Source organism: Mus pahari, chromosome 4 (assembly GCF_900095145.1).
Source record: "Mus pahari chromosome 4, PAHARI_EIJ_v1.1, whole genome shotgun sequence".
NCBI classification, from domain to species: domain Eukaryota; kingdom Metazoa; phylum Chordata; class Mammalia; order Rodentia; family Muridae; genus Mus; species Mus pahari.
In genome coordinates this window covers 4607602-4634550 of record NC_034593.1, presented here as the reverse complement: position 1 = coordinate 4634550, position 26949 = coordinate 4607602, and the positions used below count along the sequence as shown (strand labels likewise).

General features: G+C 39.9%; 1 protein-coding gene across 1 annotated transcript in view; it reads right to left on the bottom strand.

The window, feature by feature from the left end:
* The window catches only part of Stmn2 (stathmin 2), a 50401-nt gene extending 32918 nt beyond the window's left edge, over positions 1–17483 (bottom strand). Inside the window, exon 1 of the mRNA XM_021195721.2 lies at positions 17283–17483. Within this exon, the coding sequence (XP_021051380.1) occupies positions 17283–17301 (19 nt within the window). The 5' untranslated portion in view covers positions 17302–17483. The remainder of the gene's footprint in view (positions 1–17282) is intronic.
* Positions 17484–26949: the final 9466 nt, after the last annotated feature.

The following is a 26949-nucleotide window of genomic DNA, read 5'->3' as shown; positions in this document are numbered from 1 at the left end:
TTTACAAACGATTTTAGGAATTTTTATTATAAGGTGTTATATACACTTGGTAACCTGGGGTAGATTGTAAATGTTATTAGCATATTCATAGAAGGTAAGCATGGGCTCAGAGAAATGCTGATTAGTCTTTTGTTGTTGTTGTTTTACCATTTCACAATGTGTAAATATGTTAAAGTATCACATTAAATCACACACTTACACACACATTTTGTTTTCTAATCACATCTTAATGACGTTGAGAAAAATACAATTTAAAATTAAAGAAAAGGCCAACTTTGCCTGCAGGTGGGCTTCACATGTTTATACTATGATAAATGTAAGACTGCTGTTCTTCCAACAGCTAACTTCACATGTTTATACTATGATAAATGTAAGATTGCTGTTCTTCCAACAGCTAACTCTCACCAACATGCCTTTGTAAATGATGCACCCGACTTAGAGGAGACAGTGCTGTGGAGGACTGGATTTGGTTTGAAATCAGCTATGCAATGCGGGAGAACTGAAACAATTTAGGAGGAGCTCTGCTCTTTGGCAGGTGGTTTTCTCCGCAGTTAAGGATAACCTTAAGGATTCCCAAAGGATCAGCTTCTTTCCATGTTGTATGGAGTTTTATGGTTATTGCATTTTAATTTTTCTCTTTTGTTTTGAAGAACTGGTTTCATCCAGTTGGTAAGTACTTACTGCAAAGAATTACTTTCAGTGCACTGTGTGAGAAGTACAGATTACTGATGACAGGGCACTTGGCTTCATGCAGTTAGAAACCTCAGCCTTCAGTTACTCACTGCAGTGAACATTTTCAAGTAATGCTGTCTGTACAAAAAGCTCTATTTTGTGACACACCATGGTACACTAAAGCTTTCACGGCCAGGCTTCTCTTAATTTTTGTTTTCTGTTTTCTTTTGGGGGAAGGTTGCAGGGTGGATGGTGGATATGGAAGGGTGTGGAAGGATATGGAAGGGTGGATGGTGGATATGGAAGGATATGGAAGGGTGGATGGTGGATATGGAAGGGTGTGGAAGGATATGGAAGGGTAGATGGTGGATATGGAAGGATTGGGGAAGGAGTGGGATTGGGATATATGATGTGAAATTCTCAAAGAATCAATAAAAATCCACGGGAAAATAAAAATAATCCCCAGCCATCGTGCCCTGGACTTGAAAGCAATAGAGGAAATTCCCTAATGATGTTCTCGTAGATAAGGAAATCAGACCTGCTACCATCTGTCACTCAGGTAGGCACCTCTCTCTCTCTTTGGGAGTGGTTGGCAGTGAGGGTGGCAGCCAGAACAGGGTGAAAAACAAACGAGGGAGATGTAATGAACAGAGCAATGGTAAGCTTTTAAAAGGATTCCCTGTTCTTAGTTGATACTTGACTTGCCAGTTTTTCAACTTGATTATATGTTTTTGGTGTTGAATAAGGATTTCTTTTCTTAGTGGCAGACACCTGTAGTCAATAAGTCTCCAGGGAACTTGGGGCAGACTGTCAAGGGAGGAAGTCTCTCTGTGGAGGGAGGGAGGCTATGAGGTGATCGTGAGAGCCTCCTTTGGCATGAGCTCTGGAGGATGGATCCGGACATACTCTGCTCACTGCCACTTCTTCCCTGCCATGTCCACGCACAGGCTACCTCTCCACGGTCTCCAGTGTGCCTGACAGTGGCACTTCTCTTTAGTTTTGTACATGTGTAGAACGGAACTCCTACTCTTGTGCTGTTTCTCTTGGTATGGATGGATTCATTGTAGGAGAATGGGAGAATAAGCTGTGAGCTGGAGAGTGTCTTAACTGAGCTTTCGGAGATTTTCATGACTGCCAATTCCTTATCTTTCCCCAGCCCCTTTCTAGCTCCTGGGATCAAACTCTACGACTAGACTACATCCAAAGGTCTGCAGACCTTGAACATATCAAGCCACCTTTCTAGATACTTCTGGCTGACCTTATAGTTGGTTTTAAAATACTCAATAGATTTTGAAGCGGAATAATCTTTCCTTTACATACACCTTGTTTTCTGAAGTAAAAACACCCTTCATCTACCTTATGCTAGATGAACATAAGGTAGATAACATTTATCTTAATAATAAATAAACTTGTTATAATAAAGAAAATCTTATAAGTTTTATGTTCATATTTCTGTCTTAAAATGTTTTCCTCTTCCTGGATCTTTGTGTTTCATAACAGCTGTGTGTGTGATAGTGTGAATGTTATCTAATGCATCAAATGTTTCAGGAAGCAACCCCTGTCTCTGATTTCAAGTTGTTAAATGTTCAGAGCAAATCCCACTCTCCCTAATGCTTCATGAAAAGTCTATTTTTGGCTTCAAATATTCTTCCTCACAGGCAGAAAGTGATCCATAAAACATAAGCCATTTGCATGCCATCTGGAACTCCCTGATAGTCACTCTTACGATATGAAGATTCCCTGCTAGTGTAACTAGATGGAGAGACTGGGGTGGCCTAGGGATTTCACTTTATTTGTGGCAGCAAATACTCTGTTCATTGGTTAAAAACATAATAAAAATAGAATTAAGCATTTGATTTGCACATATAGATGTGAATTGAAATTTGGCATGGTAATGTGCTATTATAAAAATATCACCAGTTGGTGATGCCAAAATCCAAGGATATAATGTTTGTTCTTTAGATTCTATTCACTCCAGATTTATTTATTTATATTTTGCTCAAAAGTAGGGTTTTCATTGGAATATTGCTCACAGTTTTGAAATCCAGCCATGTTATAGTAGGTTAAGTAGACAGAGGGTCTATCAAGTAGAATGTGGTGACCATTTGTAAATGTAATGTAGCTTCCAAAGCTAAGTATGTGTATTTCATTCAAACATCAAGGGTCCTATTTCAAAGGCATTGTAATATCTTTGGCTTTTCGAGGAAAGACCCCTTTTCCTGGCTTGCTCCTGACCAAGTTGCCCCCTTTCCTCTATTTTGTTTACTAATATTTTTCTCAACCTTGCATTTTTTGGGAGTGGAGAGGGTGTCTCTCCTAATGTATTCTGTATTCCCCTCCATGTACTCCCCTGAACATTCGTTCAGTTAACAGATGTCTACAAATGCTTATCCTTTGGTTGCTGAGCAGGGAGGGGCTGTGCGTAAGCACCTGATGCTGGGTTTGTCAGTTATCTTAGAAACTGAGTTTAGTTGGAGGTTAACAGCCCAGAGGTCACAAATAGCATGGTGCAGTTGGCTTCTCCCCTTGAAGTCCACTGGCTTTGAATAATGCTAGAAAATGGGCTTTCTGACACCTTTCCCGTGACCTCCTCTTAGAGCAGACAGCTGATTGTGCCAAGGAAAAAGGAGACATATAAATATTTCTTCTCTTATTTATTTATATGTTCTCTCGCTTCTGCCCGCACTAATAACTAGAGGTAAGCAAATAGTCCTTTAGAGCAATGAAGGAAATATTAGCTGGAACTCAAGACTTGTGTTGCAGTTCTGGATCTAACCAATCTTAGATGACATACTATACCTTCTAAACATGAGTTTGTCAATCTTAGGTGACACAAAATACCTTCTGAACTTGAGTTTGTCAGTCTAAGATAACATTATGCCTTCTGAGTGTGAGTTTGTCTACAAATGGCGGCCAGATATTACTGCAGTGAATGAGGTGATACGTTGAGATAGTGAACTGTTGACATATTACTAATAAAAACTAATCATCACCAAGTTGTTCCTTATTTTTTGACATTTTAAAGGGCTATAGCTAAATGTGCTGGCTGGTTTTATGTCAATTTGCTACAAGCTAGAGTCATTTGGGAGGAAACCTCGATTGAGAAAATGTCTCTATCAGGTTGGTTTGTGGGTCATCTCACTAGGGGTTGAGAAACCACTGGGTGGGAGGTTTCTGATGATCTAAGAAGGCAGGCTGAGCAAGCCATGGGAAACAAACCAGTTCAGCTCCTGCTTCCAAGTTCCTTTCCTGACATCCATCAATGGTCGACTGTGACGAAGAGGTGTAAACAAACCGAACAAACCACTTCTTCCTCATGATTGTTTGTACTGAGGTGTTTTATTACAGCAATAGAAAAGGGATACTAATTATGTGGAAATTCAATTCTTACAATTCCTATTCTTTAAAAAACATTCTTTCATTACTTTATTAAATAGGCATGTGTGCTTTGACAGTTTCCTCCCCATATGCTTTCACTGAACTACTCAATGAACTACTTTTTCTTCCCAACAACGCCCCTCATTTCATAACTATTTTTTGTTTGTTTGCAGCTCACTGTATGCTTCTATAACTTATTTCACTCTTACCACAAAACTAGCAAATGCAATCAGAACCTACATTTTGTTCAAGAAGACTGTAGGTTGCGGCTAACTAAATGGGTCATTTATTTTAAATTCTGTAGTTACCCTCTTTTGAGTCTCCTCACCTGTTAGAATGTAGATGACACTCCTAGTAAGGTTCTTGGTACAGTCACAGTAATAAACATAGGAAGGATCTGTGCGTGTTCAACCTAAGTGGTTCTGCAAGGAACATACCTGCTGTAGTGACGGTAAGGTAGAGAAACACGCCTGGCTCCAATTAACACGCAGGCAGACTGGGAAACAAGAGAAAGAAGTATCTTGTGCTAATATAAAAAGGAAACACATTTCACAATGCAGATCCAGAAGACAGAGGAGAGGCTGTTCCTGGTGAACAATAAATGATAGGGAAGAGGAAAGGAAAAAAAATCGTATAAGGAGACTTTATGGCGAATTGCCAAATTTGTCACAAGATGATCTTGAGTTCACAGGAAGGAAAGATCAAGGAAAGCTGGCTTGGGGGTGGTGTGGAAGCTGCCACAGTCTGTTCAGGGAGAGCTACAGTATCTGTGAGAAATCTTTCCCATCTTAGCTGATGATGCTCAGTCTGTGTCTTCATGGCCATAAAGTTTATAAAGTGATCTATCTCACAGAGGAGCATCATAGCTGCGTGTTTCCTCAGAAGCAATGGCTTCCAGGTTTGATCTATTTAAATGGGGAGTTTTGACATTGTTACCATCATGAGAACTGGACACAGAAGTTCAGTGATATTTTTCACGTGGCAGGTAGATGTGCAAACAAACGCCTGTGTGCCTGTGTGTGTGCACTCATGCATGTGTGTATGTGAGCGTGTCTGTGTGTGAATTTAGCTTCTGTAAGCTGGAATACAGTTGACAGCACATATTGCAATTGTGTATGCTGCTTCTTTTTTATATCTCATTTTCAGGGAATTTTTAACAAATGTAATCCAGGTCTTTTCAAAACTGCTTAATTCCTCTATGGCAGTCTTCAACTTGGAAAAATCAATTCATCCTAAATACAGAATTTCATCGTATTTGTTTTACTGTCAAATGAAGCACCCTGTGAAATTTCAGAGTCTACCTGAGGATTTCAATCTGAGCAAAAATGGCTACATCTCTTCAAAGCAACGGGGAGTTCTTTTATGCAGTAGTTATGACCTTGTGAGGATTTGAACCGTAGTGGTCCTCCCATGTGACTCTTCTCCTTTTAGTGACTCCTGGATTATGAGAAAGTAGGAGTATATCTTACCATTTGGTTTTATAGTGTGTGAGGTTGGCACAATAGTGAGTAGATTGTGAGTAGATTATTATCAGCACTATCTAATCTGAAACATACTGTAAATATGAGGGCAGATTTTCTCAGTATATCTGGAGTTACATCAACCCCTTGTTTAAATACCATGTATTTTCATACATTGATTTTTTTTTTTTTTTTTTTTTGAGAAATAGCAAGGATTTTGGAAGTTGAAGTGGAGAAGCATGGTAAACAGCAAGGAGACTGGGGGCTGGGATGACTGAGCAGGAAAGAGAGTTGGGATGTGGGGAAACATGTCTCAACAGTGATTTAAGAGGTGTGTGTATGTGTGTATGTGTATGTGTGTGTGTGTGTGTGTGTGTGTGTATGTGTATGTGTGTGTGTGTGTGTGTGTGTGTGTATGTGTGTGTTAATTGACATCTGATGTTGATAAGCTTTCCTGCTACATGAAGACTCAATTATACTGATGTCACCTACATTTTTCAAGTAGGATGAGACGTTAGTGCCAGGAAAATGTGGCAGAAATAATATTACAAAAACACTCTTACTTTTAATTATCTTTCTTGCTATAATACTTTTACCCAGATGGAATGCATTAACTATTAAATTCTGGCTTTGCTTGACATGAATTTGTCTTGGAGATTTTACTACTCCAGCAACTGCATAAGATATCAATTTCCCTTCTGTTACAAAAAATTATTGAGTAGTGAACATTTCAACAGTTACAAGTACTGTCCAATAGATTGTCACTTTGTGTGAAAATTAACATAAGAAATGAGATGTTTAATCTTAAAATTATTTTTATTTAGTCTTCATGAGTGGCTCAGGGGGTCAGAGAATGTGACTTTTTAAACTGTAAAATGCTAAGTATTCAGTTGCTTACCTAATTTTCTCGGTGAGCAGCACGTAATTAGGCATTATTTCCCTATTTTGTAATGGTGAGGATTGTATTACTACTGTAGAATCGATGAGCAATTTGCTCAGGGCTTCTCAGGCTGTGAGCAGACCAGCACACCATCCTGCAGCAGCTCTTTCCTACCTGGTCCAGCCCCAGCATGTTTGGGGAACTGAAGTGCTGCGTTTCTGTCCAAGTGTTATGCTTCTGTTTTGGTCTCCGCAGGGCTTGATGTCTGATCTGTTCTCTCTTATGACTTGGAGCTTTGTATTTCTAATAGCTCTCTTGAAAGCAAGGAAGCTTTGGTACCCATGGGCCTGGGCCTGGGTATTTTCTCTGATTAGGATTTGATCTGACTGACTGGGAGGTAGAGGATCAAGATGATGCCTGCAGGGAACGTGAGACAGAAGGCAAAGCAGTCCAGTTCTAGCTGTTTCCTCTCGTCCCTTCATATTGCCTGCCTGTTTCTTGGGGTTTCTGTATTGGGCCCAGAGATTGCCTCCGACAAGTGAGTGCCCCACCACCTTCCTTCCACCGAAAGGCTTAGGTTTGGAAAGGTTAGGTGCAGCAGGACACCGAGGGACCTGTGGGTGAGTTCACTGCTACTTCTCAGGAAGAAGGCTCAAGGCTGCTCAGCAGGGTTCATCCAGCCCCCAAAGCAGCCCCTGCTGTTGCTGAAGGGTCCAATCACCATCTTAGCTCAGTCGTCATTATTTTGAATGTATCTTTCAAAAGCAAATAACTTCAGAATTAGACTGTGCTTCTTGTTTTCCTTACTTATTTTAAATACAAACTCATTGGCATTTACCCATTACATACATACCCTTCCCTCTCCAATCCCCTTAACCAAGTGTGGTAGTTTACACATGTAATCCCAGCAGCTTGAAGGACAGGCACACTGAGGTCAGTCTGGACTTTAGGATGAGAAATACACACACACACACACACACACACACACACACACACACACACACACACACACAGACTTAGTGAGAGAGACAGAGACAGAAACACACAGAGGCAGAGACAGACAGACATGGAAACACAGTGAGAGAGACAGAAATATACACACAGAGACAGACAGACAGACAGACAGACAGACACACACACACACACAGAGCGAGCTGTTATATCCAATGATAAGAGAACCTAAACTCTTGCATTTATGCACTTACTTGATAGACACCAGTCACATTCGTATTTGCCTACAATCACTTTCAATACAAACAAGGCAGATAGTTTGGGAGCTTGTTAGGTATGAAAATCCATGGGGCCAGCTCCAGACCCTCAGAACAGAAACTCTTCCCACAGCTCAGGAAGACCTGAGAAACATTTTAACCTAAGGATTCTGACCAGCTTGCCGCCCTTGGCGGTCTCAGTCCTTTCTAATTGACGTTTTTATTGTGCACTGGTTGGTCAGATAGTTTGGGTGGTATCACAGAACTTCGGAAGGGGAGAAGCCGTCTATGAAGGTGTAACTCTTGCTTTTCTATTTTGTTAGTATGCATAAGATCTTGGCATCTTTAAAATAGCAAATCACTGAAGAGTGAGGAGCAGGCTCATTTGTATCCTTAGAATACAAACCTCAGGCTTCTGAACAGAGTTGGTATTCGCGTTTTTAAAGTAGGTAATTTTTAATGTAAGGGCCATTAAATGTCATTCTTAGTGGCGTTAGCTATCAATGCTTTTGAACTGCAGGCAAACACACCTAGCATGTAGTTTTACTCTTCGTGCATGCTTGATTCTAGGATAGAGGACTAGGTGTTAACTGCAATCAGTTCTGTATCCACATCTAATCTGTATGATAATTCTGTATCCACATCTAATCTATATGAAATGATCTATGTCTGCCTTGGGTACCTGGGCTTTCTTTTTCTACACTTGACTGAATAAATTCTTCTAAGTCCTTAACTGATAACTTCTATACTATTTCCAAACACAGGTATTACATGAAGATTTTTAAAAAAGGACGTTTGGAACAAGTGAATGTTTTTTGAGATGTTTTCTCATGTAGACAAGTTATACCGTCTAATTAAAAATAAGATATTTGGTTTATGTGTATGGGTGTTTTGTATGCATGTCAGTCTGTGTTCCACCTGTGTGTCTAGTGCCTGCAGAGGCCAGAAGAGGACATTGGATCCCCCCAGTATTGGAGTTGTTAGCCTTCCTGTGGGTTCTGGGAATTGAACCTGGGTCCTCTAGAAACACAACCAGTGCTCTTAACTGCTGAGACATCTGTCAAAACAAAACAAAACAAACAAAACAAGCAGAACCCAATTTCTAATCTTCTAGGCTTATCTGCTTTTTTTTTTTTTCTAAAAAAATTGTAAAAGGAAGAATTTGCTCTGATTGAAGGAGAACGGAGAAACAATTTTTCGAGAGACAGAAGTGTGGCGTTTGTGATCTGCCACAGAGAGTTTAATTGACAGCAGTAACTTTCACGTTTGCACTGTGGAAATCAGGAGGGGATAACCACAGCTGGAACCTCGCTATCAGAGTTACAGAATGGCAGTGGATATGGAACCTCGCTATCAGAGTTACAGAATGGCAGTGGATATGGAACCTCGCTATCAGNAGAATGGCAGTGGATATGGAACCTCGCTATCAGAGTTACAGAATGGCAGTGGATATGGAACCTCGCTATCAGAGTTACAGAATGGCAGTGGATATTTGTATTGGAAGTAAAACAAATTGCTGCATGTTGAACTGTGTCCTGAGGTGGGTTCCTGGAGGCTGCTACCAGTCTGGTACTCCCTGATACCAGAGGAAAGGTTTCCTGGTCTCAATTTTCTAAGTCAGCATATCTCATCAGTCAGTCCCCCCTCCCCCATGGAAGTTCGATTTCTGTTACTAAGGAATTCACCTGGAAACTAGGTTAACTGTGAGCAATTTTATTTGATAGAAATTAAACTTTATGACTGATGCTAATATAGAAAAATATTTTTAAAAGCAAGGTAATTACTAATCAAAATTTAGTGTAGACTTCAGAATATTTGTTGTAAAATGTAGTTTGGGGATAAGATTTAAAGAGATTGCATCCAATTATGTTCATCTTCATAGAAGGACATTCAGTGGCTCACAGTGTCAACAATCTGTTGTTCCTAAGTTCTTAGACAACAGAGAAAATAGCACAGACCTCAAGAACCCCAAGTATAATGGTTGCAGAAGGCCAATTGCTAAGTGGGAACTTCTGAAGGCTCTGCAGTATGACCCAGCAAAGATGGAAGCTCAGACAATGTATCGCTGAAACAAATCAGCCCTATTATTCACCTGCTTTACATCAAAGACAGATTTTTGGAACTTATAACTTCCATAATGTAAACAAAATTGTAAATAAAAACGTTGCTACGGGTTTTGCTCTGTTTTACAGCATCCATGTGCCTTCTCTCAGGCACAAATCCCAGACATGCGTAGTTCAGGTGACTAGTGCAACGAGCGCTGAGATGCATCGATTAACATTTACGTTGACGTAAGTGTTTTGAGAGAACAAATGTACACAAAATGTTATCTTTAATCATGACTAATGAAAATGGGTTGTTGTAAACACAGGCTTTACTGCTGCAAATGTCTCCTTGACAAATGACAGGGCCAGATTCTTTTATTAAAGATAATTAAAAATTCTCACAAGGGAGTCAGAACTTTCCCACAGCTCTCTCCTGCGTGTTTGCTTGAACTAATAAGATAATTGTGAAATGATATATAGTCTTATTAAATGTAGGTGCCTAGGCTGTATTTCTTTTAGATTTAAGTTTCTTTCATAAACTAAAGATTAAAATTAAATACCTGGGGTGGATGCAAGGATTGAAAGATGCAGTTTGTCTGCACCAGAAAAATGATTCTTAAAGCAACACTGCAGTAAAATTGTTATCACTGGACTACATTTTCTTGTTCACGTGTTCAGTTTACATTTCTATCATTTTTAATTTTTATTTCTAAAACTGCCAGGATTAACCATTCACACACAACCTCTGCCATGCTGTCTTAGTATTCCTTTCTTAAAAATAAAACAACAGCAACGACAGTAACCGAAACAACAACAACAACAACAACCAAACAAAACAAGAGATTAGCAACTATAACAATGTAAAATAGAAGTTCTCAACCTATGTGTAACCACCCCTTTGGGGGGGGGTTGCATATGGGATATCTTGCATTTTTACATTATGATTAGTAATAGTGGCAAAAATACATTTATAAAGTAGCAACAAAATAATTTTATGATTGGTTGTCACCACAATGTGAGGAACTGTATTAAAAGGTGGTACATTAGGAAGGTTGGAAACTACCAATCTAAGGTTTTCCAGCTTCCAGAGACCTGGAAAGACCTGGGTTAACCCACTGAAAACAATAACAAAAGATAACCTTACTCCAGTTCTGGGCTGTCTCTGTACTTTACCAACCGCCTGGGCCAATTGTTATTTGGGATCATGGTTTTAATGCTGTCTTTGAGACATTGTGTGTTTAGTACCATTGTTGCAGGACAGAATTTCCAGAAGTGTATCATGTCTTGCCCTGCCACTCACTGCACAGGGAAACGGATACATGATCTTTTTAATGATATTCCTTGATGACCTATTTATTCCCCTTCTAGACCAACATTCTTAGAGGAGTAATAATGAATAATGGAGGTTCTTTATTGACTTAAGAAAGTAGAAAAAATTATTTACTTATTTGGCTTAAATTAGGGTTTCACAAGTATAGCCCAGGTTGGCCTTGAACCTAAAACCCTCCTACATTATGAGTGATGGGATTTACAGGCATGAGCCACCACTATACCAAACCTAATCTATTTTTCAAAATAGGGTCATACCTAAAGAAATCCTTATAACTCAGTGAATTCTTAATATTTTTTCATGCAACTTCCAGGATGAAATGCTCTGCTGGAATAACTTTGTAAGTAACATCTATGCACATACATTTCCAGGATGAAATGTTCTGCTGGAATAACTTAGTAAGTAACATCTATGCACATACACTTCCAGGATGAAATCCTCTGTTGGAGTAACTTTGTAAGTAACATCTATGCACATACACTTCCAGGATGGAATGCTCTGCTGGAATAACTTAGTAAGTAACGTCTATGCATATACACTAACTTCAGTATGGTTTTAATCTGTTTCACTTTCTCTCCCATATGGAGTTAAGTGTCTAGTAAATTGTGCATTATCCTACATCTAAAAGTTTCTGGTTTTAACTTCTGTTCTGCGAATTATTTGTAACTAACAGTAATATCATATTATTTATTATCCCTTCTTTTTTATTTAACAATTTTTATTGGCTAGTTTCTTTGTTTACATTTCAAATGCTATCCCGAAAGTCCCCTATACTTCTTAACTGAGTCACAGGCCCACCCACCCACACACATATTCACAGAGCCAGTCTTATTTCTCCCACAAGTTTTCTCGAAGGTCTTCTGTTGAGTCCTGTAATATAAATATATTTTAAACAATCTAATTAAGAGAGAGTGATGGCACAGAATACACATCCTCAGAGGAATTAAGTCCCTATGCATATGAGTTTGGAAGTGAAATATTCTGTAATCCATTGCCACAGATTTAAAAATCAGAACACTGGGACCTCCTATGAGGGGCACATGCACAACACCACTCTCTTCTAACAGTGGTAACTAGATGGTTGTAATTGGCATCAGTGTGCAGGTTGGCAGAGTTGAAGGTGCCTCTTCCTTCAGTCCTACCCCAGAGAATCTAAACTGCAATGAGAACTGAACTAGAGTTTGAGAAACACATTGACATGATAGTATTAAATACCTTAAAGGTAAATTATACTTATGTAAAGTATATGAAAATAATTTCCTTTCTGTTGAACATTGAAATGATTTTTTTGATAATCATTGTAATTAATTTATACTGAGATGTTTCTTTTTCTTTAAAATGGGTATCAGTTATTTACTATACTAACAAAACTACTGGAAGGTTTTAAGGCCAATTTTTTTGTCATTTTCCAACAATTATCAGGTATAATTGTATATATTTATAACTATGTCATATATAAATCATAACTGTTGAACATGCACAACAATTGGATGGAAATTCCATTAGATTTGGTTTGAAAAGTTATCCTTAGGGAAGATGGAGGGCAACTGCTGCCAGGCTGCCCACTCCTCCTCAGGACCACGTTTTCCTGCCTGCTTCACTCACGCTTTGTTTTTGTGCAGTTTCCTTTAAGGGAGCTTCTGACATTAGAGCTGTCCCTAGCATGGGGCATTTTTAAATAAATGATTCAGTAAACATGGTTTTAATTTATGCCTTTATTTACAAATTAAAACATCTGTTTCTAAATAATTTTCCTATTACTACTGACATTTTCTACCATTTATGTACCATACAACCCCAGAAGTAACATAAATGATATAATAATTATGTTGTAATGGAACTGGAAAAAAGATCATGAGGGACTAATTATCGGGGCTCTGCCAACTTGTAGATTACAATCTCTCATCCCACTGTAGATATGTGCATGCCCTTCTCATTCACAAGAGCAAAGCATGGCATTATTCTATTAAATCAACATTCGAATGATTCCAATAAAAGAAAACTTTTTTTTTTTTTTTTTTTTTTTTTTTTTTTTTTTTTTTTTTAGTGTTTCAATCCAGTGTAAAAGCAATCATAGAGAAATTGATTGCCCTCTAGTGGTGTGAAAAGTTAGTGCAGACTCCATGGTCTCCGAATTGCGAGAACCAGGAAGCAAATAGCTTCCTTCGGTTCTGGAAGCATTTGGGTTTGAGTGTTTTCTGTGGACCAGGTATTCATACAATGTTACAGATTACATGATAATAATAGTGCCTGTTTTTCCACAAACAAACAAACAAACAAACAAAAAACCTGGTGGGAGCTGCTGCAGATTAACTATCCATGTGGGGCTGACCACACCCAGGTCTGAGTTTGTGCAATTAGCTGCTACAGGCTTTGAGACCAATTTTATTTAGCTTTTTGCAAGAAAGTAGCTACTGGAGTGACACGAACATACATTTCATCTTAGTTAAGGGAATAAAAATATCAATGGACAGAAAAACAGCAATTTCCCTAAAGATGTACTATATTTATCAATGAAAAGACAATATGGATTCATCTTCTATTTTATAGTTAGTCATTTGGGTTTTATGAAAAAATCTTGCTTGATAGATATAAGATAAACACAGAACTAAGTAACTATTTTGATCCTAAGTTACAAAAGGAAACTATTTTATTATGTGAACCTGCGATATGACATCCCGGGAGGGCGTGTCCTGAATCTACACAAAATGGAACTTCTTGCAGCATTTTTTTTTTTTTAATGACAGATATTTGATGGAAGGCATATCATGCCAAGTGACCTAATGCTTATTTTTCCAAATTACTATTTACCCATAAGCGATTAAAAATTTAAATAAAAAGTAATGGTAACTTTTAAATACCACAAGTGAAATCCTCCAAAAATTGTCTAATGGAGAAGCAATGGCTCTCATAAAAAAATAAACAACCCACAAATCTGTTTGTAAGTCAGTGCAAAACTGCTAGGAATTTTGATGAAACAGAGGTCTAGAATTTAATTTTTCAAGCTACGAATTGGATCTTAACGGTCATTTTAAAACATGCTTTTCCTCATAGATTTTTAACATGTGCAGGCAAACACCAAAGATCCAGTGTCAGACATCATTGTTCCAGCGACTGACAATGTGCTTTACAGGGCAGAACCCTGCTTACTGCCACCCACTCAACGAGTATGACTTAGATATTTGTAACTGATTGATCAAGATCCGTTTATTTCTTTATTTCCCCCTGAAATCCTGATAAAACCTTCAGTTTTTTATTTCTAATTATTTATGCTTCAGTTTATACTGTACCCCCATTTGAGAAGATAATGGGTGGTACAATATATACTTAGTGCAAACATGCTGAATCCATAGATTGTTTAATGAATCAGGAGAAAAGCACTTTCCTTGCAGATTAATTGATTACCCTTTGCAATGGGTGCTTTAAAAAACCAAAACCCAAAACGGCACCCTTTCTACTGTGGAGGTAATGTCTCTTCTCACATTCACAAGTGCAGTCTAATTATAGCAGAAGGGACCTTGGCACCTGTCATCTGTGGGGTGGGAGTTTCGTTGGTTGGCGGTCACCATTTTACGATCCTTTTTTTCTGGGTAGAATTGAGACTGTATCAAAAAGCACTTGGAAGAGGAGTTTTGGGTGGGGGAAACAAAAAATACGTGCAAAAATTGTATGTATGTATGTATGTATGTATGTATGTATGTATGTATGTATGTAATGTATCCTCTTGTGGAGGGGCATAACATCTCAGTTATATATAATTTTTGCCCATTGAAACAAAAACAATTCTCTGTGGAGAATTTTCCAGCGGTCATCTGATGCATAGGCTGTCCTTAGCAAGTACCAGCACATAAGTCCCAGCCACAAGAACATACGAAAGAGCGACAGGAAGTCAAAATGTATCTGCTTTATAGAAACTGAAATGAACAGGTGCAGACAGAATTGTTTTGGGGTTGGGTATGGGAAGAGGATGGAGATTGTCAAAGATGATCAGGAAGATTAGTACCAAGGGGTTAATCCGTACCAAAAGGGACCAGCATACTTTTTGAACAAATGAGACTTAAGAGGAGATAAGTGAGTCTTGGACTAATAATCATGATGATTTCTAAGGAATCGCAATTCTGGTCATGAGGAGTAACTAGCCAGTCGTCTGCAGCTGAAACCTCTCCGTGGGAGTACAGACAGAGCAGGAAAATCCCCTCAACTCCCATCAGAACCCTCTGGCCAAGCAGATTGATAGCAAATTGTGGCAACCGAGAGTAGCTCAGGACATTGCGCAGAACCCTCTCCCGGGATACTCCTGCAGGGGCGAGAGCCCAGTTCCGAGAGGAAGGCGAGAGCTGCAGGGCTGGTCCGGGTCCACGCGCGATCGCCATGTGCTTGCTCCCCAAGCTCACTGCTTCGGTTCTAGCAACGAGGGGTGGGGTCGAGCCACGCCCCATTGGAGGACCCTCAGCGGGGTCTCTATTCCAGAACACAAGGCCATGGGCTTGGGCTTGGGCAAAAGGTCCTTGGATTCTGCATGGGCAAGGACGCCTTCCCGAACCACAGGGAAGGGGTCACCTCTGTGGTCCAGGGGCCCGGCAGGGCGCGGCTGTGTCTTTGTGTGGCCGGGCGGGGCTCGGCTTTCTGCACAGCCATCTATCCGCTGGGAGGGGCTTGGTCCTGCGACCCTGAGCCAGGGCAGATGTGTGCACACCCTGAGGGGTTCGGGGCTGTTCTGGAAGGCGGGGCTAGAAAGATGGGTGTCCGGACTGCAGACTGTTCAGCAGCCCCACCCAAGTTCCTGGGAGCCAGCCTGGAGCCTGAGTCTTCAGGGCTCCGCAGACGGGGTGGGGCAGGGTAGGGTGGAGCCAGTCCATATCCTTTTTTTCTGCTCTGCATCCACAGCTCGATCTAGTGTGTGTGTGTGTGTGTGTGTGTGTGTGTGTGTGTGTGTTGGGGGGGGGTTTCCAGCCGCTTCCCCAGTGCAGGCCCCTCCCAGTCTGTTCAACCTAGGGAAACAAGAAGCACAGGACCTTTTCGGAACGAAGGCACTGGATCTAGACTGGACTCTCTTGCGGTTTTACATAGCCCAAAAAATTTGGCTCCGTCTGACCCACAAAATTGAAATTGCACGAGGCTCATCTTAAAGACCTTGACCTCTTTTGCTTTATATCACTCTTACGCATCTTTATCATTATTATTTTCTGTATACCCTAAATGTCCCCTCCCCTCCCCCCGAAATGATCTAAGGAGTTCAGAATAGTCTCCCCCCACCCCCCGCTTCTTTCCCTTTTTGATTTTTTTCTTTTTCCACTATGTCTAAATATCCTATTTAATGTGGTTCTGAAAAATATGTTAACGAAGAACAATGAGGCCAGGGTGGAGCGGCTGAGGTTAGCGGTCAGGTCTCTGGCAGGCAGGCTGCAAGTGAGTGAGTGGGGCGTGGCGGGGCTCTGCCTTTCCCCCAGGGTTGGGTTTTTTTCAGTGTAGTGCTGAGCTCCCTATTGGGCCCCCTTTCTACTGAGGGTGTGGAGCTGGGTCCGGGTGGGGAGGGCTTGACTCCGCACAGGGTGGGGCGGTCCGCATAGTGTGCCCAGCGCTGCAGGTGCCCCCCACCCCCCACCATAGCTTCACACACAAAGAAACCCCACCCCGGCGCCTTGGGAAGCCAGGTCCCTTTACCCCTCCCCGCCGCGCACGCTTCCCCGCCCCTGCAGCTGCCCACCCGCGCCCTCCACGCCCTCCTCCTGTTTCCCCTCCCTCTCCCTAAAACAAAGGAGCTAAGGTCTTACCCCACCCCTCACCTCCCCACACCGCGCCCAAGACTAGCGGTTTTTCCAAGATAGACAATACATTAAATGTACCCACTCCCCTCCCCCGTTTCCACTCAGCTCTCAAACCTCCAGGATAGGACCGCTTTGACTTTGCATTTTCTCTTTCATTCCAACATCACCCCTTTCCTGTCCCTATTTTCTTTTTAAACTACAGAATAAATATAAGACGTTCCAAACCACTTTCCGAAATGTCCCTTCACCTCACTGAAGGCAGATCGTTAAGGTAGCCCCCTCCCCTCTGATGGGCACTTTAATTTTAAATATGGAAGCAGAATAAAATTCCTACCCATTGGAGGAAAACTTACCTGCTTCTATCTTTTAAAAAGAAACCATTTACTTTAGTTTTTCAAAGAACCCCCCCCCCCCAATAGCTCCCTCCAACCTTTCCCGGTTCCTGTGTCATGAATGTTTTTCCCTTTATAAAATATCTTTTAATGTCTTCAGAGCGATTGGCTCCAGATAGAGCCTGTGGGGAGCAAAGCGCGATTCTTACCCATTGCTGTTTTAGCCATTGTAGGGATGTGCACGCACGGAGCGGGGCGAAGGCAAAGAAGAAGGGTCCAGCTGTAGCCGCGGAGAGAGCGAGAGAGTCTGAGTAAGGCACTGAGTCTGCAGAGTGGGACCGTGCTAGAGAAAGAGCAAGAGGCAGGAGCCCATGAATAATTATTACGCAGAAGCTCAAGCAGATTGGCTCTCAGGGTCCCCTGACATGACTCCCGCAGAGTCAGAATCTCCAAGCATTAAATATTGATCGGCCAATGGTGCTGGAGTACAAAGTACCAGAATGCAGTTTGAAATGGAAATCAGCCTTGTCTGGAAGCTCCCCCCCATTTTGGAGCCCGATAGTACAGTCCAAGTGGAGTGGTGCCTTAGCCTGGAAGCCTCCTTGGAGCTAAGGACTGGGCTGTGCTTACCTGTATGTACCCAGGAGGCTATACTTTGCTCAAACGTGTCATTGCATAGATTGGCAAAGAGAAGGAATAGACTCAGGGGCCCGAGAACCCACTCCAGTGTGCTGAGTGTTGGAAAAATCTGTTTAAAGCTTGTGTTATTACTGTTTCTTATTTTCTCTGTTACCTTTGACCCTGCCCTTGGTGAATCCTGGCCTCCCTAACATATGCTGGAATTCCCAAACCAGCCCATGTCTGGTTGTGTGGCAGTTCAGAAATGGCCAGGGCTACTGGTCTTTCTTTCTAGCATAGTTGGGCTCCAGAGTCCACGATCTAAGGAGGGTCTTATTGCAGAGGGACGGTGGCCAGCTTTTCCTCCCTTTAGCACAGAGGAGAGGACTGTTGGCTAGCTGGGCAGAGATGTAAATTCCATCTAAGGACATGATGCAAGAAAGCAAGTGGACTTGGACTAGGAGTGATTTTTCCTGCATTCACAGTCAGATTAAGCATTATGAAGTGCAATGAACTTTGAAACATTATAAGCAAGGCATTCATTCATTCATTCATTCATTCATTCACTTAAAAAACATTTAGCAAATGTCCACTCTTTCTCAATTCCTATATTTTCTGAGCATGTGCAGAGCACTGGAGACACAGCATCGGGGATAATTTTTGAACTTGTGTTCATGGAACTTTTGATGTGCAGGATTGAAGTCTACTGTACTGACATTGTACCAGCCTAAACTCATGTAGGAATTGTGGTTGAGATTTAAAAATAGCAAGAAAGAGATAATTTCATCTCAGAGATGAAAAAAAAAAAAAAAAAGAACACCGTTGCAGAGTGAACATGAATGAAACACTGTCTAATTTTAAAGGTATCAAAAATTAAGATTTTGCCCATTGGCAAATTTTTTGGTAGTTATTAAGTTACACTTTAAAATTTTTTTTTTTTTTTTTTTTTTTTTTTTTTCTTTCAGTATCCTGTACAGTATGAAGTGTAAATGCCTGTGGTGGAAGAAAAGCAGAGGCACTCTCCGTGGTGCTGAAATGGCTCTGCACTTCCGGTTACTTTGTAAAGGCCTTTTCACACTCTGGATGACTTGCTGAATGGCAGGAAGCTACTGGAATGGGAGCATTCCTGACCTGCTGAATCACAGGAAAAAAAAAAATGAAGATAAATAAAATTATTTATTGAGCAGGAAGATGAGAAATTATTCCTGTCATTGAACAGGTCCATGACTATGATACAGATAGAGTACTGTATGGAAATTGGCAGGGTTTGGAAATAAATGCTCATTTTTTTCCTCCCCCAAAGTCATTTCCCAGTATAAATGTGAGAGCTTCTTCCTTCTCTGAGGCTAGTTAGCAGCGAGAAGATGAGGAATCTTCAGCATGCCTGCGTGAGTAATACTCCCCCCCCCCCACCTTCTACCCAGGCTGTGTGCCATCTGCATACATTCTTCAACCTCCTTGGAGGACGGGACCTTCAGCCATGACATAATGTCTTTAACAGTTACAATTGGCAATTCAGTGAGATCTATTGCACTTGTAGCACGAAACACAACGCAGCTTCTACTGTCCTCATTTTTTACTCTCCAGTGAGTATTCCTTCCTGAGAGACAGAAACATGAGAAGGAGGTCAGTGTGTGCAGGGGCAAATATCAGATGAGTGGCTTTTAAAACAGTTGTGGCTTTTAGGAGTTCTAGGCACTTCACCACAGCTCTGTATGATTTTCCAAATAAAGAGGCGGTAGCTTAGTATAAATTACTATAAAACACTAAGATAGTGAGTTATTGTTGATTGGATAAGAAAGTGAGCTGGATTAAAAGGTCTGTGTCTGTATCGATTAATGCCTTTTATTTTCTTTGACACCACAATGTGTTATCATGCTTTTTGTTCTGGGAAATTATGGAAAAATAGAAATTGGAAGATTATTTCATATTCAGTACATTGCCTTCTTACTTCTTCAGCTAGTTCATGTATTCAACAGCTACTTTTTTAAATGATATTTAAGCTTTTTATATTACAAACTTAGCTAAGCTTCTTTTTATTGCCTAAAATGTATAAAATGAAGAAAACTATAGACCTCTTTCTGAAATAAAATGCTTTGGAAGATGATGACTATCTTTTGAATGAATTAGGCCACATTTGCTTGCAAATAATAGAGAAAAAAACACAACAAAACAACCACACATTGCCTCTGAAAATGAAGTGTAATTTCTTGGCTCCTGTAACTATAAAACACAGCACATTCATTCTAGTCATCTTTTCCTGAAGTAAGTGCTTCTCATGGTTATTAGTAATCACTCAGATTAAAGAGTAGGCACCCCAAAAGTCCACTGTACAGTAAGTGCAGTGACACAAGGATTTGGGTAAACTGACAAGTTATCATATATAAGTGTCCTGCATCTCCATAGATATACAATTAACTGTAGGTTCTGTGACTGTGTTTATAGCTCCTAATACATTTAAACATTTTAAGAGTAAGGGGTGAGTAGTGAACATCTTTATTTGTTTCACAATACCATGATTCACATGATAGACTTATACTTACAAAATAACAACAACAACACATAAATTGCTGAAATGCTAACAAAGCCATAGCTCTGCTAAACCATATCGGCGCTTACTTAGAACTATGCTTGTTGTGTCCATATTGAAGCCATGTACCAGACTGCTATTGTTCATTTATGTCTTGTCCATTCTTCAAAGGGAAGAAGTGGGGCTGGGTGTGGTGGCGCACGCCTTTAATCCCAGCACTCGGGAGGCAGAGGCAGGCGGATTTCTGAGTTCGAGGCCAGCCTGGTCTACAGAGTGAGTTCCAGGACAGCCAGGGCTACACAGAGAAACCCTGTCTCGAAAAAAAACCAAAAAAACAAAAACAAACAAACAAACAAAGGGAAGAAGTGGATTGGATTTATACCAGTAGGAAACCAATGATAACTTTTGTCTCCTTCAGGGGCAACAAGCTGAAGTCATGGAAGCTAAAGTTGTATTAATGGCACCTTCTATTTCTCTAGTTAAGTCTACTGCAAATTGTCTCTGAGAGGAGGCCAAAGGGATTGGTTTCCTTCCAAACTAGAGAATAACAGTTGCTGTGGATGATGAAGTGATCTAATACAACCATATGATCTTGTTATTAATAATTCAAATGACTTGGAAAGAATTCTATAGTACTTATTAAGAGATAATAAGATATGAGAAATCAGCTGTACTTGAATTGTTTTGATCTGACTTTATTTGACTACAAGGAAACATTGAAAGAAAAGAGACACATATTCTCTAGGTGTTTAGAGATTTGGGATATTTTGTAGTTACAAAAATCATACATGAAAAACGAGTTAATTGGCTAACAGTTTTGTTGTTTTGCCATATGTATATCCTTATAGATTAGAATGAAAAAGGGTGAATTTAAAAAGAAATGTACAATAATACTTATTTGACAAGTGTTAATCTGAGGAGAGCGGTCTGGTGTTCTTGGTTCAATACGGTAGCATAATTTTCTCATATTATTAGCTTTTTGAGAATTTAATACATTGTATTTTGATTATATTCACCTCTCCACCACTTCTCTCACTCGACCCCTTCCATGCCCACTCAACTTTTTGTCCCTCCTTTTTTGTTTTAACCTACTGAGTTCAACTGTGACACTCATACTCTTGGGTGTATGACTACCCATTTGGACCTTGGTTGACCGACCAGAAGTCACATCCCTAAAGCAAAATGATATTCCCTTTCTAAGAAGCTATCAGTTGCCAATAGCTCCTCCTCTATGGGTGTGACTCTGTCTTTACCTTCTCTCTCTGCTCTGATACTCTTGTCTAGCTTGAGCTTTTGTACTGTGTATGTTGGCGCTTGCTCTGTGACTTCATATTTGCAGCTTCACTGTGGTGTCTAGAAAACCTTTGTAATCATCCTCCAACTTTGGTTTATACACTCTCCATGTGTTGTTAGCACTATTTTTGAAATGCAGAATAAACACTATTTTATTGTTTTCCTCAGACATTATCCATTAACAACTAAAGAAAGTTTAGTTAATTTATCTCTCCTTTTCTGTACCTAAGGTTTTAAAACTTTATGCCTCTGTGAGGGTTGTGCATATTAGTAATTAATATAATTCACCCCAGAAGCAAAGGGCTTTACCAAAATTAGCAAATCCTATTGCTGGTTTTGTATTTGAACTTCTAGGGATGAACTTGCTCTAATCATAAGAGACTGGTATAGACCTAATAAACTTAACTTTTAATTGGTGATGTTGAAAAATTATTTACCATCTTGGCAGTCATTGCTGCAACATTTCCCCTCTCTTTTTGAGTCACTTTACAGCTTAAACTCCAGGGAGAATATTAGTTTGACATTACTGAAGCTAAGAAGTTAGTTTCACTGGCGATTCCACTTAGCTTTGTAGTTTATAAGCCTTGAGCAAATAAACAAATGTGATGGTTATAAAAATGCTTAGAAAAGAAATCTGGAAATATGAAGCTCTTTTCTTCAACATAGGGGCTCTAGTATGAATATGGTGATGTTTAACTAGTATAATTGGTTGCCTAAATATTCCTCTATGACATAGAGGAGGGGGAGGAGGAGAACTTAGAAAGAAAATGCCCTTAATCCTAACCCTAAATGGGTTTCATGATACTGGCTTCCAGAAAGATTTTCCTGTCAGTCCATTATTAATTCATCTGTTGACCTTATGAATTCCCCCTATCTCCCCTATTCTATTGTAGAATAGAATTAAATTAACAGACACAGATAACATATTGAAAAGCTTCTTGATAAAAAATTCAACTCAATAATAACACAGTCTTGAATGAATCTGCAGATCATGGAATCTCCTTGATCTGCAGATCAAGAATTTCCTTGTGTTTACCCATCTGGCAGAACTCTTTGTATTTTACATTTTTTTAGTGTGTGTTGATTGATTATACATTATAGGCTGAGAAACCACCCATAAATTTTTAGGATTTCATTGAGCAAAACCAGAACAATGTGCAACTCTTTCTCATTTGTAGCATAAAATAAAATAAATTGCTTCTGTCTTATCAGATATGTTGTTGAGTTTTTTTTTTCTTTTACTAATTTTTTTATTAGGTATTTTCTTCATTTACTTTTCTTTTTCAAATTATTTATTAGATATTTTCTTCATTTACATTTCAAACGCTATCCCAAAAGTCCCCTATACTCTCCCCCCTCNCTGCTCCCCTACCCACTCACTCCTACTTCTAGGCCCTGGCGTTCCCCGGTTTGGGGCACAAAACGTTTGCAAGACCAAGGGGCCTCTCTTCCCAATGATGGCCGACTAGGCCATCTTCTGCTACATATGCAGCTAGAGACACGAGCTCTAGGGGTACAGAGTAATTCATATTTGTTGTTCCACCTATAGAGTTGCAGACCCTTCAGCTCCTTGGGTACTTTCTCTAGCTCCTCCATTGGGGGCCCTGTGTTCCATCCAATAGCTGACTGTGAGCATTCACATGTGTATTTGCCAGGAACTGGCATAGTCTCATAGGGGACAACTATATCAGGGTCCTTTCAGCAAAACCTTGCTGGCATATGCAATAGTGTCTGCTTTGGTGACTGATTATGGGATGGACCCCCGAGTGGGGCAGTCTCTGGATGGTCCATCCTTTCATCTTAGCTCCAAACATTGTCTCTACAGCTCCATCCATGGGCACTTTATTCCCTATTTTAGGGAGGAACGAAGTATCCACGTCTTAGTCTTCCTTCTTGATTTTCTTGTGTTTCAGAAATTGTATCTTGGGTATTCTAAGTTTCTGGGCTAATATCCACTTATCAGTGAGTGCATATCAAGTGACTTCTTTTGTGGTTGGGTTATCTCACTCAGGATGATATCCTCCAGATACATCCATTTGTCCAAGAATTTCATAAATTCATTGTTTTTAATAGCTGAGTAGTACTCCATTGTGTAAATGTACCATACTTTCTGTATCCATTCCTCTATTGAGGGACATCTGGGTTCTTTTCAGCTTCTGGCTATTTTAAATAAGGATGCTGTGAACATAGTGGAGCATGTGTCCTTACTACCAGTCGGAAGATCTTCTGGGTATATGCCCAGGAGGGGTATTGCTGGATCTTCCGGTAGTACTATGTCTAATTTTCTGAGGAACCGCCAGACTGATTTCTAGAGTGGTTGTTCAGGCTTGCAATCCCACCAGTAATGGAAGAGTGTTCCTCTTTCTCCACATCCTTGCCAGCATCTGCTGTCACCTGAATTTTTGATCCTAGCAATTCTGACTGGTGTGAGGTGGAATCTCAGGGTTGTTTTGATTTGCACTTCCCTGATGATTAAGGATGTTGAACATTTTTTCAGGTGTTTCTCAGCAATTTGGTATTCCTCAGTTGAGAATTCTTTGTTTAGCTCTGTACCCCATTTTTAATGGGGTTATTTGAATTTCTAAAGTTCAGCTTCTTGAGCTCTTTGTATATATTGGATATTAGTCCCCTATTAGATTTAGTATTGGTAAAACTTCTTTCCCAATCTGTTGGTGGCCTTTCTGTCTTATTGACAGTATCTTTTGCCCTACATGAGCTTTGCAATTTTATGAGGTCTCATTTGTTGATTCTTGATCTAACAGCACAGGCCATTGCTGTTNAGTACTCCATTGTGTAAATGTACCATACTTTCTGTATCCATTCCTCTATTGAGGGACATCTGGGTTCTTTTCAGCTTCTGGCTATTTTAAATAAGGATGCTGTGAACATAGTGGAGCATGTGTCCTTACTACCAGTCGGAAGATCTTCTGGGTATATGCCCAGGAGGGGTATTGCTGGATCTTCCGGTAGTACTATGTCTAATTTTCTGAGGAACCGCCAGACTGATTTCTAGAGTGGTTGTTCAGGCTTGCAATCCCACCAGTAATGGAAGAGTGTTCCTCTTTCTCCACATCCTTGCCAGCATCTGCTGTCACCTGAATTTTTGATCCTAGCAATTCTGACTGGTGTGAGGTGGAATCTCAGGGTTGTTTTGATTTGCACTTCCCTGATGATTAAGGATGTTGAACATTTTTTCAGGTGTTTCTCAGCAATTTGGTATTCCTCAGTTGAGAATTCTTTGTTTAGCTCTGTACCCCATTTTTAATGGGGTTATTTGAATTTCTAAAGTTCAGCTTCTTGAGCTCTTTGTATATATTGGATATTAGTCCCCTATTAGATTTAGTATTGGTAAAACTTCTTTCCCAATCTGTTGGTGGCCTTTCTGTCTTATTGACAGTATCTTTTGCCCTACATGAGCTTTGCAATTTTATGAGGTCTCATTTGTTGATTCTTGATCTAACAGCACAGGCCATTGCTGTTCTGTTTAGGAATTTTTCCCCTGTGCCCATATCTTCGAGGCTTTTCCCCACTTTCTCCTCTATAAATTTCAGAGTCTCTGGTTTTTATGTGGAGTTCTTTAATCTTCTTAGACTTAAGCTTTGTAAAAGGAGATAAGAATGGATCAATTCGCATTCTTCTACATGATAACCACCAGTTGTGCCATCACCATTTGTTGAAAATGCTGTCTTTTTTCCACTGGATGGTTTTAGCTCCTTTGTCAAAGATCAAGTAACCATAGGTGTGTGGGTTCATTTCTGGGTCTTCAGTTTTGTTCCATTGATCTACCTGTCTTTCACTGTACCAGTACCATGCAGTTTTTATCACAATTGCTCTGTAGTACAGCTTAAGGTCAGGCATGGTGATTCCCCTAGAGGTTCTTTTATTGTTGAAAATAGTTTTTGCTATCCTAGGTTTTTTTGTTATTCCAGATGAATTTGCAAATTGCCCTTTTAACTCAGCAAAGAATTGAATTGGAATTTTGACAGGGATTGTATTGAATCTGTAGATTGCTTTCAACAGGATAGCCAATCCATGAGCCTTCTTCTGTAGTGATCTGATAGAATGCATGGGATAATTTCAATATTTTTGTATCTGTTGAGGCCTGTTTAGTGACCAATTATATGGTCAATTTTGGAGGAGGTGCCATGAGGTGCTGAGAAGTAGGTATATCCTTTTGTTTTAGGATAAAATGTTCTGTAGATATCTGTTAAACCCATTTGTTTCATAACGTCTGTTAGTGTCCATGTGTCTCTGTTTAGTTTCTGTTTCCAGATGTGTCCATTGGTGAGAGTGAAGTGTAGAAGTCTCTCACTATTATTGTGTGAGGTGCAATGTGTACTTTAAGCTTTACTAAAGTTTCTTTAATGAATGTGGCTGTCCTTGCATTTGGCGCATAGATATTCAGAATGGAGAGTTCATTTTGGAAGATTTTACCTTTGACGAGTATGAAGTGCTTCTCCTTGTCTTTTTTGATAACTTTGGGTTGGAAGTCAATTTTATTTGATATTACAATGACTATTCCAGCTTGTTTCTTTGGACCATTTGCTTGGAAAATTGTTTCCCAGCCTTTTATTCTGAGGTAGTGTCTGTCTTTGTCCCTGAGGTGGGTTTCCTGTAAGCTGTAAAATGTGGGGTCCTGTTTGTGTAGCCAATCTATTATTCTATGTCTTTTTATTGGGGAATTGATACCATTGATGTTAAGAGAAATCAAAGAAAAGTAATTGTTGCTTCCTGTCATTTTTGTTGTTAAAGTTGGTATTCTGTTCTTGTGGCTGTCTTCTTTTAGTTTTGTTGAAAGTTTACTTTCTTGCTTTATCTAGTATGTAGTTTCCATCTTAGTGTTGGTGTTTTCCTGTTATTATCTTTTGAAGGGCTGGATTCGTGGAAAGATATTTTGTGAATTTGGTTTTGTCATGGAATAGTTTGGTTTCTCCATCTATGGTAATTGAGAGTTTTGCTGGGTATAGTAGCCTGGGCTGGCATTTGTGTTCTCTTAGGGTCTGTATAACATCTGTCCAGGATCTTCTGGCTTTCATAGTCTCTGTTGAGATGTCTGGAGTAATTCTAATAGGCCTGCCTTTATATGTTACTTGGTCTTTTCCCCTTACTGCTTTTAATATTCTGTCTTTATTTAGTGCATTTGTTGTTCTGATTATTATGTGTCGGGAGGAATTTTTTTTCATGTCCTGTCTATTTGGAGTTCTGTAGGCTTCTTGTATGTTCATGAGCATCTTTCTTTAGGTTGGGGATGTTTTCTTCTATAATTTTGTTGAAGATATTTACTGACCCTTTAAGTTGCAAATCTTCATTCTCATCTATACCTATTAATCTTAGATTTGGTCTTCTCATTGTGTACTGGATTTCCTGGATGTTTTGAGTTAGGATCTTGTTACCTTTTGCATTTTTTTTTTGAATGTTGTGCCCATGTTCCCTAT